Below are 18,201 nucleotides of genomic sequence, written 5' to 3'. Positions count from 1 at the left end.
AGAAGCAGTTGCTCTGTGCATTAATGATTCAACAATTGCTTACATCATCAATGATGTAGGTTCAGATGACAGAGTTCGATGGTTTCAGATCAGATGATACAGACTCCACAGTCTGATTGATTACACTTTCCTGTTACGCTACAATTCATATATATTAATTTTTTTAGATGCTGCAAGATCTTGTAAACAGGCATTTTTTGTATTGAACATTTTAATGCTATAGCACTACTTTGGATGCTATGTTAATGTGTTATTTCGTGTTGTGTTTTCACACTGGACACTCCAATTGCTTACTTACAGAGATTATGTAAAGCCATTTATTTTAGTGGACCGAAAATTTCACGTGTTTATATATATTTTTAAAAGTAGCCACTTTTATTTTAGCGTTTTTCACCTACAAACGTGGTTTTTCATGATGTGGTTTTGCATGGGACACTGCAGCTTTAAAGCTTGTTTTGTGAATATTTGAAATGACAAAACAGTGGACATACTGCAGCAACTATGAATTGTATTTCACCAGTCAATAAATCTGTTGACTGCACTTGTTGATTCTTTAGCATGACTGTGTGCTGCGCTCTACCTTTGAATTTTAAGCATGCCTAATTGTTAACGTAATCTATCTACCTAATGTTAATGCCTGCAATCCCCCCCCACCACACACTTTTGTCTTAACGGCAACATTACGCCCCCTGGGTGTTGAATCCGGTATATATATATATATATATATATATATATATATATATATATATATATATATATAAATATATACACACATACATACAGGGGACAAATTAAAATAATCTCTGTGATTTTCAAGACAATTTTACTCCAGCTACAAAGCCTATTTAATATGCTTAGCTCTGTGGCCTTCTTGATGCCAAACACTGTACATCACATGTGTCACTAACAGTCGGATAAATCACCTCATTCAGGTTTAATTTATCATTTCTTTTGCTTTTTGATCATTTTTCAGAAATAGGGCTAATTTCACAGCGATTGTTTTTGTGCTAAATGCTCGACGAACATAAAATATAATGCAGCATATTAAAATATGTACGAGTATGATCATAGCCCTTGACTTGCCAATTAAAAAAATAAAATAAATCCCTGAACAGGTTTCTGACCACTTCAAAGGTGTTATTTCAAAACAGCCTAAATAGCAATGTCTAAAAGACCACCAGTGTTATGGCAGCGGTGGTAGATAATATTGGTTGCAGGCAAGTTCATTCGAGGTCTTAAAATGTAAGCCACATTAAATATATAAAATTATATATTTTAAACGTTTACCATTTGTTAAAACATTAAAATCGATATATTAGTAAACACATGTTAACTCACAAAATAAATTTTATAGAACCTCAGCATGCTGGAGGTTTACCATGCCAGGATCTGATTAAGGAAAGGGAACAACTATCAACTTACTGCTTAGCATTTGTCATTTAGAGAACTCAAAGCTAAAATTAGTCATTTTGCAAACAATAAAAGCAAACAAAAAAAACACAGCGAACAAGGGAATGAAGGACTGTAGGAATACATCGGATCATCCTGGCTTGTTGCTAAGCAGCCAAGTTACCCTGCAGCATTCACATGTATCTATTAACCTACCAGTGTACCATTAATCATGTAATAAATTTAAAAAAAAAAAAAACACAAAACAAAAGGCAGATTGTAAATATTCCTACCTGACCACACCCTGTGGTACCCATGCCCAACTCTGCAGCTGCCTGTCCTCCCTCATTCTGTCTTTCTGCATCACGTGAAGGTGGATCATGCTTGCTCTGCGATGTCTTCTGTTAAAACAACAACTTCAGCATTCAGTAAGGAACTCTGCATGGCATCAGCATCAGGCGGATTCTGTCTGATACGAGAGTGCTACTGGTGTGGTAATTTGCGAAAGCATCTGTTCTCTTTGTGCCTTATTCCCCATCTGACCTAAATAATCAGCTGCTCAAGCTGATCCATCACAGAAAGGGGAAAAACAAGACAAAAACAGTACATTTTGCAGTGATGTTTTGCTATCATTATGACGGCAAGCTTCGTTTTGAGAGAGAAAAAAACGTCCTCCCCTTTCTCTGAGCGCCCTTTTAAAGAAAGGATTTGAATTATAATGCAAGAGAAGGGATTCACAAAGCTGCTGCCTGTGCACTCAGTCACATGATGCAGCAACATCTCTTCAGGCAGATGTAGAGCACTCGAGCTGTTATTTATAGAAGATAAAGCTACTCACACAGCATATGGTTGCATAGAAATAAAAACTCTAATATGCAGGTTAAACAATCAGAAGCGAACAAATATATACAGTATATTCTTCTTCAATATCAAACAGTACAATATAAAGTGGATGCATCTGTATGAAACCATGCATTTTGATTTAGTAAAAAGCAACTAGACTTGGAGAGGATGCTCTTGAGTCAATTAGCCTATTCAGGTAGCAGATGCAGACATGCCTTAATGTGCCCCTCCCAGGGTTTTTTATTTTTTGTATTTTATTTTTTAACAGATGAACCATTCATCCTGGGAACACAGCTTTACAGAAACAAACTCTGCACAGATTAACAGAAATGGGGCCAAATAACTGAGATGCAAAAAAAATTTTAAATAACCAGCAGGCACCAATCATTTATTGCCAGTGGGAAACAAAGTAGTAACAGTCAGATGTAATCATACGGATGTACATTTCTTTACCCTGCATTATATAGTACATACAATTAAATTCCATTAACCTAAACAAAACAAAAAAAGGGACCCATTTATAAAAACGTCACAATTCCCAGGACACATTTTTAAATGATGGCATTATCCTGGTAAAACATTTTGAACAAATAAAGTGTGAACACTTAACATTAAAATCCAGTACCAGGAAGAGTTTTTTTTTTTTTTTTTTTTTTTCTAAAAACCTGTGTGGATGCTTAAACTGTGACCAAACCAACTAGCTGAATCTATTTTAGTTGATCTATATAGTTAATCTATTTTAACTGGTGATCCAACATTTTCCAAGGGGCCCAATCAATGTACACTAAGGGGTGAACCACTATTACACTGCTGCAGCGACGCTGGAACCAAATTCCAAACGGTCCAATTCACCTAGCCTAGCAGCCCAGTGTCGAATTCATCCATGGTCAGTCTCGGTTTGGGGTACTGAATGTATTATGCACATAAGGTGATAAACTCTCCACTATACTGTTATATTCCAGCCGGATTTGGGGTAGAACTGGTTTAGTGCACAATCAAGTATCCAGCTACAGAAATACAGTATTCATACCTATCAATTCTATGCAATTATAAAATATGATGATGTTAAGTCAATGGGAATATTGGGTTTGAATTGCTTAACTGCTACTAGTTGATTAATGATCAACTACATACATTCTATATATTATATATGTATTTATAAATGCGCTAATAGAGTTTTATTAGAAAACAGATGTTCTTTCCATAACACAATGAATATAATGTCTGGCTCCCACACAAATGCTTAGTTTGTACTGCAGCGTCCTGTTTTACAACACAGATCTCAGATTCATTCTGCCATTGACATGTAAACACTTAATACCCACCTCTGATTCTGCTGTCTGAGCCTGTAAGTGCTGTCGAATGCGAAGCATGTCTTTCTCTATTTGCTGAATTCTAGTCACTCTTGCCTGAAACAGATAAATACAAAAATGTAAATAAAAAACAAGATATTCTATTGACCTTTCATTAAAATATTCTACAGAATAATTTAGAATACAAAATATGGAAAATTCTAATATCAGAATGCAGAGCCATGTGAAGTTACCTGTGCCCGTTTCTCCATGTCCTGGCATGTCCCAAGTTGCTCCTCCATTGCAGCTCTGATCTGCCTTGCTTCATATTCCAGTTGCCTTCTTGTCATGTCTGTCTGCAGAGAAAACTGTAGACACAAAAGTGTTTTAGTATTATAGAAATAATTAGAATTTACTTTGAATTAAAATGTTACTGTCCTATGTACGGTATGCTTTCCCTGCAATATCAAAATATAATTTGCATGTATTCAGATACAATGGGTGATTAATCAACTGCTCAGTGAAATCAAACTTTTCATATGAATGCTGGTTCTCTGTGATATTTCTGCTTTTGATTCTCTGGTTACATCTAAGTTTCTAGAAAAGTGCAAGTGAGTATATTATGTCCAGTTCATTCAACAATTAAAGACCCGAGGTACACGGAAAGTATATCAAAGCAATTGCAATACAATGCCACATGAGAAGCTTAATGTTATAAATATTGAATGTTGTTTGATGGCACTAACACCGTTGATGGTTTCAAATCTACAAATGTAATAGAAAACAAGTTTTAATAGACACTCCCTTTAATAGAAACAGTTCTCAAGGGTTACCCATATGTTGCTTGCTGGCACAATTACAAAGTCATTATTGTATTGCGATGAAAATCATTATAGACAACCATCACACTACTAAAACACATTTGACAAACTTGACATAACAAAGCAGAAAAATGCTGTGCCTTGCTGTTTGTCAACTGGGCTGAGATTCAGAACATTCAGAAAAGGCACTATATAGGTTATAGAAATGCCTGCCTTTGGGTTCTTCCAAGACATTTCTTTACAAAATACATAAACAGAATCCCTCGCCTTCAACACCAAAGACACCTACTTGCTTGAATGCCTCTGCATTTTGTAACATGGGATCAAAGCAAACCAACTTGGGCTTTTCATTTTCACCATGCAAAAATGCTCAGAAGCAGCAAACCAATCCAAGACCCCTGGACTCTCTGCTTAAGACAGATCTGTAGAAATACATCTACGTGACAACACAGAACCTGAAAAAAAAACTGGTCACAGCTACTTACATTCTCAGTGAGAGGAAAGCTGTCAATCCTCTTTGTGAGATTCTGAAGTTGTGCATAATACCAGTCTTTTTCCTTCTCTTCCTTCTCCAGTTCAGCAAGTAACAAAGACCTAAAAAAAAAAACAGAAGGGGCATTCATGATAAAAGTAAAATAACAAGCTGTATTTAATGTACATCTTAAAAAAAAAAACATTACCTGCACAACTACACAAATAGTCTTTGCAATACTGTAACCATTTTCTAAAACAGCAAAACCAGTCTGGTGAATGCTTCCTTACCATTTCAGTTTAGATAAAGCTCACAAACACTGTTCACAAAACAATCATCTGAAAAACAAAATCCCTCATACAGTGGAGTCATTAAAAATATAAGTGAAAAAGACTCGATAAAAAAGGGTACTACTTGGAAAATGTTTAAACTCAATAATATTAACATCTCTACTGCAGAGTACAGGGATAAAGGAACGTGGCTGCTTCTTATCCACCTCTCCCTGATTTAATCCTTATAATTCAACAAAAAAACAAGTTTAAAATGCCTAAGGATACATTAAAAGAGGCTATTTTAGCATTTTTCTTTTTTTTGCATACCAGAGGTAAACAAAATGTTAAAAGCAGGATCCCACTATTTCTGGTAGGTTCAGATTTTTCAGTTTATGCCCAGAGCCATGCACTGAATTAGTGGACAACCAGAGATGAGGTCAGATGATAAGGGAGACTGGCACGTGCCTATTCAGGATGACAAGACTGGTACAAATGTCGTTTGCACACACATGAATGATTCTCAACAGCAGAGGAACAACCTTCATTCTAGTGCTTCAGGCAATCCACTATAAGCGTCGAGCATGGAAAAAGTATATTTCTTTTTTTTTCTGGGGGCTGAGGGGGTGGAGAAAGAAGACTGCAGCAAAAAACAAAACAAAAGTCTTGCACAGCTGCGAAATGTGTTTAATGAAGCAGTTATTACTGCACAGTTTAATATGATTTTGCAGGAGCCAATACAGAAACATTTATGTAGCTTTTTAAAGTATATATTTTATGTTTATGTATTTGTTAATTTAAAAAAAAAAAAAAAAAAAAAAAAAAACCACACAGGTACCTATGTATTCTCTTTGATCCTTTAATAATTACAAATGAATGCCCTGGGATATGGGTCTCCTTATTTCTAGTGGGGTTCTGCTTGTACAGCTACTATAAGTGGGACACAAGTAAGTGAAGGGGCATGACCGCAACACTACAGTACACAGTAAATCAGCAGCTCTGCTATCATGTAAACCTCAGGCCCTTTTAATCGCTAACTTATAACATGAGGACGTGCCAGCTGCAAGCATAGAAATGTATTCCTTGACACAATGCTAGTGAAATCTTCTACAGTTACACAAATCTATATATACTTCAGAGATATTCTATAATTAAAAAGCCATACAGAAATGAATAGACAAACAGAAGGGCAATTTCCTTCAAACTGAGGAATTGTGTGGTTGGTCTCGGTTGTACTTTACATTTTTATATTTAACACCATTCATTTTCTATACATTTGTAATGTACATATGATCAGTTGAAAAAATGATGGCAGTTACAAAAACATAAAAATATACTCCTAACCTCTGTTATATTTATTAAAAGGAACCTATTCACTATATTGCAGACACTTTACTCTAGCTGCACTGAATACTGATCAGGCAATGATGACCTTAGATACAGCGGTAGAATCAATTACCCATCATTACACAGTGCCGCAGAGGAAACATACCACTCTGACGTTGCAGAACATCAAACGCTCCTCCTGTGTACAGCCAACTTACATTCATTCTGTATCTGCTGAATAGGCTTCCGTTTACATTGGATTAACTTTATTTTTGAAAAAAATGCACTGTCGAAATGCATACCAACATATGTTATTTTAATAAAGAATCTGAAGAGGTTAATTAGGGAATTGACAAAAAGCTTATTTTAACATTACAACATTCTATCTATTAAATCACTGATTTAAATATAAATAGTAGAACCTAATCCTGATTATTATTATTGTTTTATTGTGTTATTATAATTTTGTATTCTGCCACTTGGTTGCCCCGTTTTAACATAGCTTCTCTAGAGCTCAAATCAATAAACAATTATGTGCACAAACTAACTAGAGTTGTGCTTCCACTCGTGATTTAAAAATACCTGGCATACTGGGCTCTGAATTCCACAAGGAAACAGCAGGAAAATTAGCCCCACAAACAGATACAGGTGAAGGAGATTATAAAGTGGGAAAAATGGAAAACTATCAAATACAGCTAAATACCAGCAGCAGGGTTGCATGCCATTTAGGAGTGGACCCCCTAGTGGATGGCTTTTTTCACTGCATAGTGACCCCTAAGCTCTAACCTAAACCTTAGCTTGAGTAAGCATTGGTGGTAAAGTCCCTAACCCCCACATAGCTTCAGTAGTGGTCAACATGGAGATCAATGATGACAGCTAAACATAGGATGGTGATAAAAATAAAAAGTTTACCTTTCTTTCTCTAACTCCTCCAGATACCCAGTGCTTTCCCGACTGCCATTGACCAATCCCCTTCGTGGATGGGAGCCCATGGGTACAGGGCTGCTTTCTCCTGACCGCCCGGATACCGAGCCCTCTCGACTGCCGTATGAGCGTAAGGAAACCTTCGGCCTCAGTTTGACCCCAGGAAAATTACTGGGATCCAAGTTCATCTCTGAAGAGAAATTGAGAATTTATCAATGTATCTCCTTTTATTAATGTTGAACAGGGACAGAACCTGTAGATTTGAATCTTGATAAATCAAAATAATATCAGACAATGTGGTTAAACTTCATACGGCAGCACCAGGTAAAACCAAAAGCCGATACTCCACCACTCAAGGATGAGGAGAATAATCATCTGGTTTCACAGACCCTTTAGCACTACTCATGATCAAACAAGACTAGGATACTGTATGTTAAGTGCATGAATGAGGCCAATTCCTGTTTTTCATTTCCAATTTAAAATTGGTTCCCAATTCCAATTCCCATTCCCATTTAATCAATTCCAACACATCACTGATCAAAAATGCAACGAGCAGTATTCTGTTAAAATGAGCTTCTCACAGTGGCAACAAAATGACTTCAATTGAAGTCATTGTTAATCAATTAAATTGGCTTCAAATTAAAAGCAGTTGAACAATCATGGCCATTATTATGGTTGCTAAAATAACCTTCGAAGGAAATGGAAATTGAAAAACAGGAATTGACCCCAACCCTGGTTAAGTGACAAACAGAGAAGAAAACTATTTCCAATTGGGGTCCTGCTTTTTTTACAACAAAGAAACAAAACTTTGGTTCAAAACACTTGTGATATTACCTCACAATTAATAAATGTATTGATTTCCATAACTAAAATATAAATAACAAAAATACATAGATAGATAGATAGATAGATAGATAGACAGATAGATACATACATACATACATACATACATACATAAAGCTAGAAAAACATAATAAAGACAATGTACTTTAAAACCCAAATGAAGAATTGATATAAAAAAGTAACACAGATGTAAGCAGTCATGGAATAGTATAATATGTTTTTACTCATTATAAATTGAATTGATATTGGATTTAAGAATTCACAACCTAGAAATGATGCTGCTTCATTATAAACATTTAAAAGTAATAGCTGCAATATCCTTCCATTAAAACCCTAACATCAGCATCCACAAGGATAACATTTGGGGGAGCAGGAATAACTGTAAGAAACCTTGTTTTTCTCTCCAAAGTTCCTACTGTATTAGATTCATTACACTACATTCCTCATAGCTGTTGAAATATTTGCATACATTTATGTTATTGTACTTTAGTCAAGCCCATAACAGCCATTTATGTTCTGCTGTTTTTTAAAAAGAAAATAAATGTAGTAGAATCTTGCAGTATAATTTAACTCAAATAGGGGTTCATGTTAACCATTACCAAAGCTGCAAGATGATAATGCATGCACAGTAGGAAGATGCAGAACACAGCACACCGAAAAAATTAGTAGGTTTGTATGTGAAAATGCTAAAGTATCCTTTCAACCCGAGACAGATAGATACTAAATGTGAGATTTTAACTCATCAACAATATATTAACCCATCCTGTATAATACAAAATACAGTCTTCTTGCTTACTGCATGTCCTGAACTATGTATTCCATATAGCTTGAAATGTACAGAAACAATCAAATCAGATACTGTAGTTTTGCATCAACAGCTGGATTAAACCCGACAGAGCGAGAAAATGCCTCTCCCCAATAATTATATTAGTTAAGAATTTCTAATAAAAAGGTTAAAAACACGAGCTCAAAGCCCTACCTTTTAGCCGCTCCAACAGGTCAATTTGCCCAGAAGACCCCATGGATTCTTCTTCAATGCTTCCTTGTAACTCTTTAAGCACCTCCTGAAGCAGGGAATGGAGCACAATCAGTATCCCTATGACCATACTGTATGCTGCTGTATAAGGAGACAGAGCTGCATGCTGCTCTGCAGCCCTCATTCACACAGCTACTGTACACCAGCCCCACTGCTAATGGCCAGCACAGCTCCCCTTTGTTCTCCTGCTCTACAAGGAATCCCAGCTCTGTGGCTGCATATAAGTATTGGCACTAACCCACAAGAACCATTTATTCTGCATTCCGACTAACAAATCTTATCCGATGGCATCCTTATTGATATCTTTAATGAAACCTCTGAATACATTCCTCTCTTGGATGACATCCTCATGAGTGTTTGCCCAGACAGCGATGCACTCTAATTTCATGATGCATCTATGCTTGGTGCTAAATTGTGAACAAAAACAAAGCATCCCGGGGCATAACCAAGGGCAATGTCATATCAGACCACATGGTTTGTAAATGGGTATGTGAAAATGGATATGGGGTGAAAAAAAGGATCTGCATCATCAGTATGTCCAGAGGTTGAAACAATGTGCAGTGAAATGGTTAATAACTATGGACCACCTGATCATAGTACACTGACAGAACGATTTGGACGATAGTTTTGAATCTGTTTCACTGCATTAATGAAATAATTTTTTTTTATTATAAGGCCAGAGGTAAAACAATCCAGCAGGGAAACAGGTAATTGAACGTAAAGTAGGCTAAATTAAAACACTGCTGTGTACCAAACATTAAAACAATAACTCAGTGTACTGTTAATACACAGCAGAAACTGCATTCATATTCGGGTGCCATATTGAGAATTGCTGTGACTTTGTTTTCTGGATGATAGACATAAGATCCCAATATTGCAGCTGTCTCAGCTGAATGGTGCTTTTACATTTTGCCCAAGAAGTTTCCAGAACAATGAAAATATGAAGTTTCTAGCTGAAATAGGTTACAACAGTATCAGCAAGAGATGCTTAAGAAAAGAAACACACTTAGCAACATACTGTAGGACCCATGGAGACATGGAGCAATAAACTATCAACAGAAATGCCATCCAACTGTCCAATTAATAAAATGGCGATTAAATGACATTTTCACCAGTCACCTTGGTAAAAGCAGAATACACCAGGCTTTCTGCTACACAGCCAGAATTAAATAAATCTGAAGAAAAAGAAAAAAAAAAAAAGAGCACCGCCTCTGGCTGATAAATCAATACAACAGCCTTACTAACCTTTTCAGATATGCATTTTCTTTTATTGACGTTATGCATTTTCAACTTGCTACAAGGTGAACACAGCAGTAACTTACGACTGCTCCACTTGCAGTAAAGTATGCTGAAATGGAAACTGTACCCTTATTAAGAGAGGCTGGGAAACTGCAATGGTCAGGATACACAGTGACACCCAAGGAATGACAGACACTCTTTCACATTGCATTACTATTACAAAACTGAAATAAATTTCCAGTCCGCCCTTGTCTGATCTTTTATGCATGTGCTATAAATCCAAGAATTCTTCCCCCGCAGCCTGGCACTGAACTATCATTGACAGCTGACAAACAAGGAACTACTGGTGCATAATGTAATGCAAACTGAAGTGGTAAAACTCAACAAGTCAACAGTATACTGTAATATACTATCCATATACCAATTTGCCTAATGGAGGGGGGCATGGACACACATTCAGTAACATCACAGAACGCACAGTAATATACCACCAATATAATTGGGTCATTTAATCCAGCCACTGTTAACTAATCATGAAGTTTAGGGCAGTTGTGTATGATAACTATGATCAGCCGTTGAGTGGTACTGTATCAGTGGAAACAGTCTCTACCAGTTTCTGTTATGGGCTTAATATGTAACATCATACAGTAACACTTCACAGAATAAGAATAAAAAACACCTTATGCGAGAGCTAGTTCTGTAAAAATCTGCAGCAGAGATACTGCTCCATATCCTGACTCACTTGAAGGAATCAGTACAATTTGCTGTATATGATTCACAATGCAGGTTCTTGAAGAATGTGCATGTGTCCCCCATTCTTACAGTTGACACTGTACATACAGTCGAAAAGATATTTAACAGGACTGTAGATTCACATTTGTGGACATTACGAAACGTATAGCTATTGTACTGTACTACCAGCCTTTCAAATTGTTTGACAGCTCTCATCCAGTTAGCATCCATAACAGGTCAAGTGAAGCAGCTTGCTTTCATATGGGGCAAGGGTTTCAACGTAAATAAAACAAGGTCAGTGAGCGAAAGTGGGTAATAGGAGTGGCTATGGATAAAAATCATAAAAATGCCACCACCAAGCATGTTACATAACATGTTGTGGCAGAAATACAATGATTCTTGCTTGTAAATCTCCCTCCTGACCTGTGAGGGCGCTAAGCAGCGAGAACAGAGTTCCCTGGATGGGCTGGCAGTTCTTTCCCAGGGTTCAAGGGAAGTCAGCCAGCTAGGAAGGGGGCGAGACTCTGTTGCAATAACGCATTGACCCGTAAGGGAAACAACGTGGCAGCCGCAGATTGGAGAGGTTGTTGCACTCGTTTACCAAGGGGTTGTGTGTGACAGCATAAAAGGGGACGGAGAATCACAAACTGTTCCTTCGCTTTGGTCTGTGAGACCCCGTTGCACGTAAAAAGTACCATGAGTGTTTTGTTTGTCTTGTAATTGTCTTGTCTTATGCATTACTAGACGGCTAACACAGATCCTGAGCTGTCGCCAAGGGCCAGCAATAAAATGGACAGCACTTCACCAGTCACAAATATAAACTTGTATCACCCACCACGAGCACTACTGCATGCACCCAGGACTGGTGACTGTGTTTCTATTATTGTGGGGCAGATATTGTTTATTATTTGGGACTGTCTTTTCCTGTGTTATTTATCCTGTGCTGTACACATTGGTGTGTATTGCAGGGGAATTATTGTTTGGTCGCCAGACCTGAAAAATACAATAAAAACATTTTTAAAACCGGATTACAATTATCTGTCTGCTTCTTTCACGCACTGCATCACTCCTGCACCTGTTGCCACTCAGCCACTTTGTCACACATGTACTTTAACCATAATTAAGTTACTCTAAGAGTAACTTCATTCCTGATTATTCATACTTTATTCATAGCTGTGACTGGTAGTTAAATAATGAGCTGTAAGCAATGGTTGAATAGGAGTCAGAATAGGAGTTTATTTTCATTTACTATTTTTTTTTTATTATTATTTATAAATTTAGTAGTTGCCAATTATTTTTATTATTTACTCCCAATTTGGAATGGCCAATTATTATTGTGAAACTCAACTCACCGCTACCACCCCTGCGCTGACTCAGGAGTGGGAAGCACTGTAGAAATTAATTTGAACAAATCAAGGTTACTTGAAAAGGAAGTAATTCATTTTAAAAGGAGAGTAGAACAAATGTTTGCATTACTCGAGGATATTGTACGTGGTACATTCAGTGGTTGTCAAGTGGTTAAGATCTGCCACTGTTTAGCTAATAAACAGAGCTCAATCTATTTATGTAAAAGAAAAAAAATCTTCTGCTGCACAGTTCATGTCCCAGAAACTATTCCGACTAGACTTCACATTCAAAGATGAAAAGGCAATACTGAATTTTAAGAGAGGCCAAAAGTTCTAAGAAAATGTATTCAAATTACTTAAGGAATAAGTTAAACATTCAAAGGAAAAAAATACTCCAGAAGTGTTATTTAAGGCAGTGCCACAAAAACAGAAAGATTTTGCCTTTAGGTGAGAGCAAAAAAAAAAAAAAGATTTGATATATCAAATAGTCCCCCCAACTGAAAGAATCACAATCAGAGCTATGAACCCTACAGAAGTACTTCTGCTAATTCTTTAATCTTTTGTTTTTGCATTTGATCTCCTGCAGTCTCAGATGATGTTCAAATGCACTAATCTATCTCTTTAAAGTTATTTTCGCCCATCATAAGATGTTGATCACTAAACACAGACCTACAGTGCCTCCAAGACAGAGTCCAGGAATTCCTTTAATGTTTTCTTTTAATATTATTTTGAAAGACACAGGGATAGCAGAAGATTTTCTCCCCCTCAGATTTAACAAAAGTAGTACTCCCATTTCCAAAATAAATAGAAAATGAAACCCACATGAATGGGTAGTTTATAGCACATTTCTTCTTCCACCTAATGTATTTCTTATTTCATATTTTTGGTCTCTGTGGACAGCTGTAATGCGAATAATCTGGTTGTATCCCTCCATGGACTCTCCCTACACCCCCACTCGACCTCTCCGCTCCGCCTGCACTCGAAGACTAGCTCTACCTCTGCTACGCTACCCTGCCTCCAGAGCCCGCTCCTTCTCCACCCTTGCTCCGCAGTGGTGGAATGACCTTCCTACAGATGTCAGGACTGCCCAGTCCCTGACCACATTCCGGCGCCTCCTTAAGACTCACCTCTTCAAACAGCACCTGTAGAACTCCTCTGTTTGTATCCTGGGACACTATCACCCTTCATGTAAATGTGCTTTATTTTGCTCTTATCTGCCCCCTATTTTACTGCATTTAATCCTGTACTTCAGAATACTGTAATCTGCCAAGTGTTTAACCTGTAGTACTTTGTATTTAATCATATCCTGATGTAACTATCACTATTTAATCATATCCTGATGTAGCTATCACTATTATCTGCTGTATTATTGAATTGTGGTTTGTCACACTTGTACTTTGCTTGAACAAAAGTTATTGTATTTCTTGCTCTTATTGTATTACTTGTATTGTAACACTTGAAATGTATTTGCTTGCGATTGTAAGTCGCCCTGGATAAGGGCGTCTGCTAAGAAATAAATAATAATAATAATTGACATAGTGAACAAGTTCAAACCAATCAAAACAATAAAGTAATTTCAATGGGCACAACTTTCTGTGTGAATAGATCAAACTGCAGCACTGTTGGAAGGATTTGTGAATTTAGACCTTCTGTCTTGCCACCTTCACAAAAAAGGTTATCGGTTGCAATATGCTCGGAGCAGTGTTTGATGTGGCTGTGACTTCTATTACATTTTCCCACAGAAGGTTACCCTGCTCTTTAATCTGTGACTTTTCTTTCCAAGTTCTTTTTCAGATTCAGTGATGAAGTCACCCAGAGTTCTTTCTTTTAAAAGAAATCCAATTACTTGGAGACCATGGTGTGTTTTAGTTCCTTCTTACTGAACCTACACACATAAAAGGCATCAAAGCTTAATATATTTTACTTGCTTTTATCCACTAATAGTTCAAAGGCTTTGTATAGATGTCACAAAGTTTTAGTGCTAAAGTGAAATAAATTGCTCACTCCTGTAACAGACGACTGCTACTTTAGTAATGGTAATGTTATCTCTAAAGGGCCTGCTCAGTAGGAGATGGTACTCTACAGTACAGTACATTACTTGAACCTTCATAGGCACTACAAACTAGGGATGCACCGAATCCAGGATTCGGTTTCGGATTCGGCCCGAATACCTACTTTTTGAGCAGGGTTCGGATTCGGCTGAATACTTAGGATTCGGTGATCCGAATCCGAATCCTCATCCGCCCAAACACACATCCATTTTAATACATCCATCCAATGTGTGCAGTTCTTTAACTAAAAGACAAATCCTGTATTGAATGTAACTGTATAGTGCGTTTGATGAACTCTGGTCGCAGCTCTCAACTCCCTAACTCCCTAAATTACTGGTGGCACACGCACTAAACACGTCACGCAGCTGATGAATGTAAACATACCCCCCCCCCCCACCCGTATGCAACACAGCACAGTCACATCTCACTTTTCATGAAGTTATGCAGTAAACCTGTAATATATACAGCAAACTGTTGTTGACTTTTGTGCTTTGTTGCTTTGTTTGTGAAATGTGTTCCATCATACAGAGATAAAAAATAAAAACTTGGTGCACAGAAAAATATATTTTTTGTAACTTTACAACTGTCAGATGTGCAAGACGTTGTTGAGCAACATGCTTTAGTAAATTACATTTTACATTATTGCAATGTGCCAATACAAGTTGAACCATTTGGGAATTGCTGTGTTTTATTATATATAGGCTATTTTGTAGCCTATTTGATAGGTGTTACACACACGGTGCATTTAAATCAACATGGGTTTTATTTCGCAGGGAGATTCGGGTCACTAACGGTAATTTTTTCCTCATAGCTCTCAGATCGGTGACACGGGTTGAAACGTTTTCTTTTGAGATGAATTCGGTATTTCGGCTGAATCCCAAAAACCTGGATTCGGTGCATCCCTACTACAAACACCACCTTTCTGGGTCTGGGTCTTGCAAACTACCATGGTACACTCCTTCAATATGTTGAAGCTCACAGATTAAGACAAAAAAGCAACACACACTTCAGTTAGCCTACAGTACATGCTAATCAGCATTACAGTACATAACAATGGAAATACTGACAGAGTAAGGACCCACCTATCTGACGTCACTAACTTGATTGGACAACAAAAAACGCACTGTACCAAAAATAATAAATACATTAATACCCAATAGAACATAGTCTTACAATTCTACCAAAGCAGACAATTATTTTGTGAAGAGGGATACACAAGTGACACTGTAAATTTCTGAACGTAGAGTATTCATTTTATCGTCACATTACTTTACAATCTAATTCCAAACTAAAAATTTTAATAAAAAAATGAAAATAAAATTGTAGCTTCAAAATTTGAAATCCAGCAACACTGAGTAACATAATCATTCTTACCATAATGAAGCTTTTGCCATCACAAAAGCCCATGTTCATCAGAAAAGCCATCATTCTCAGATTTTAGGTAATGTGTATTCCAGTATTAAATGATGTAGATACCAGACATTTTGGTGTTTAAAAAACAAAATAGCACACAGTACCCCCTAACAGAAGGCACAAACATGATTCTCTAATGGTGTCCGACACAATCTGCTTGCAGGAAGCTGCTTGTCATCCCACCCAAGTCAATAAAAATCTGCCTAATGCAAGGGGAAGACAATGGGGGTGCAGCTGCTTTCCATTAAACTAATATGACACTGCCCTGATATCCCCTTGGGCACTCCAGCTCTCACTCACTGCAAGATGACCTCGGCATCGCTGCTTGAACCCTTTACTGTAACAGGACAGCCTTAAAACAGTGCCCATTTTCACTGGATTATCAGAAACAAACCCTTACTTCAGGACTTGAAACACATGGGGAATACGCCACGTTATACAGTACATTAAAATAAGCCTTTGATATTACTGTACATGCTTAAACTATTACTTAAAGATCTGCAAAATAAGCTGTAATGTAAGCGCCAACATTTTTACAATCTTTGTAAAGGAAATCAATCCTCCATCTGCCATGGACTTGTCGACAGTATCAAGTGTTGACTCCCATAATGCCCCTGCCTGCAGTATGCAGAATAAATTGGGCTTTCAGTGGTGAATTGTGTTATTCCACACTACATACAGTAATATATATATATATATATATATATATATATATATACACACATACATACACACACACACACACACACACACACATACATACATACACACACATATACACACAAACACTTCACTAGTAGTGCTAGACATGGGAGCGTTACCCAACAGCGACTTGATTTAATTGAAATAGAAAGAACTGAAAAAAATACCAGAAAACAAACAGCTCGGGCAATTAATGTTTTTCGAGATTAGTTAAAGGAAAATAATAAACACACACATTTAGAGGAGTACACTTGCCAGAGTTTAAACTGTCAAAAATAAAGAGGGACAACAGTCCGGTACATCGAGTTATATTTCTTTGAGAGCTGGGAAACAGACATTTAGCAAGCCGTCCGTACTGCAAACAAATAAATATAATACAAAACTGCAATTTTACATATCTGCCAATAATGTCTTTAACTCGATAATAAAACACACTGCATCTGCTCTCCAATTACAAGGCAACTTTCCCGGAAGCATTTTTAATAACTGCTTGATATCTGGAAATATTCAAATCAATTACCAAGGAAAAGACTAATGATTATTATTACAATTGCACAATCTTTTTTTCCCAAACTGTGTCTTCAGTTTATTTTCACAGAAGCATTTTTAATAACTGCACACTAATAATAATAGTAGTAACAATAATAATAGTAGTAGTAATAATGATAATAATAATAATGATAATAATAATAATAATAATAATAATAATAATAATAATAATAATAATAATAATAATAATAAACATTTTTTTCACAAACTTTTGTTCTCTTTATTCATAAAAAATTGCAAGCACTAGATGAACCCTTGACGCTGCCTTGACCTACACTCAAAGTGGAAAGGTTTCAGCAAATTTGGGCAAGCTGTTCAGAAGATATACTGTACAGTTAGCTTTCATTTCATCAAAAGTAAATCACCATAACTTAGATTATGATTAGAACCAGAGAAGGAATGCCCATACCAACTACAATATAAAAACTCAGAAACACTTCTTAAGAGGATATACAATATGTAAATCTATTGTACATCACCTATAATTTTAGGATTGAGGAAAAAAAAAAAATCTAATTTTTCAATGTCAGATTTTCATTAAGTATATGTAAAAAGCAGTGTGTAATTAAATATGTTAACGTAACGTTATTCAGCAAGTTTAATTCAACTTTATGAAGCAAAATGTGTTAATTCTTTATATGCCTATGTATATTGCAGCTAAGGGTTAAACTCTGATTATTCTTTAGTAATGTGCGGCCCGCTATACACATTAGGTTACACTAGTTTTCTGGATATGCGGCCCGTGATAAAAGTTTGGATGCGCACCTTTGCTTTTGGCCATGCTGTACAGTACGGATTGCCTGCTTTATAAAGGTTACTGTACATTGCATTTCGGGGTATTAATTCTTGTCCACAAACTTAGTAAGGATTTGCAGCTGGGCTTTATTCTATTAAAATGTTTAGCCACCAGATGGAGTGGAAATGAAACAGTTAAACAGAAATATATTGATTTAC

The 18,201-nt window shown here is 36.6% G+C and overlaps 1 protein-coding gene across 4 annotated transcripts in view; it reads right to left on the bottom strand.

Moving 5' to 3' along the window:
- LOC117409398 (adenomatous polyposis coli protein) overlaps positions 1 to 18,201 on the bottom strand; it is a 63,673-nt gene that overhangs the window by 12,523 nt on the left and 32,949 nt on the right. For 3 of the 4 annotated variants that reach the window (XM_034920079.2, XM_034015390.3, XM_034920080.2), the window contains exons 3-8: positions 9,159 to 9,243; positions 7,325 to 7,526; positions 4,831 to 4,939; positions 3,779 to 3,892; positions 3,558 to 3,641; positions 1,683 to 1,790 (exon numbers count right to left, since the gene is read on the bottom strand). In XM_034920079.2, the coding sequence (XP_034775970.1) occupies positions 1,683 to 1,790; positions 3,558 to 3,641; positions 3,779 to 3,892; positions 4,831 to 4,939; positions 7,325 to 7,526; positions 9,159 to 9,243 (702 nt within the window). The remainder of the gene's footprint in view (positions 1 to 1,682; positions 1,791 to 3,557; positions 3,642 to 3,778; positions 3,893 to 4,830; positions 4,940 to 7,324; positions 7,527 to 9,158; positions 9,244 to 18,201) is intronic. The other variant, XM_034920081.2, reaches the window with a different exon arrangement.

Source organism: Acipenser ruthenus, chromosome 2 (assembly GCF_902713425.1).
Source record: "Acipenser ruthenus chromosome 2, fAciRut3.2 maternal haplotype, whole genome shotgun sequence".
Classification (NCBI taxonomy): domain Eukaryota; kingdom Metazoa; phylum Chordata; class Actinopteri; order Acipenseriformes; family Acipenseridae; genus Acipenser; species Acipenser ruthenus.
Note: the sequence above shows the minus strand (reverse complement) of the source record. Positions and strands in the feature narration are given on the sequence as shown.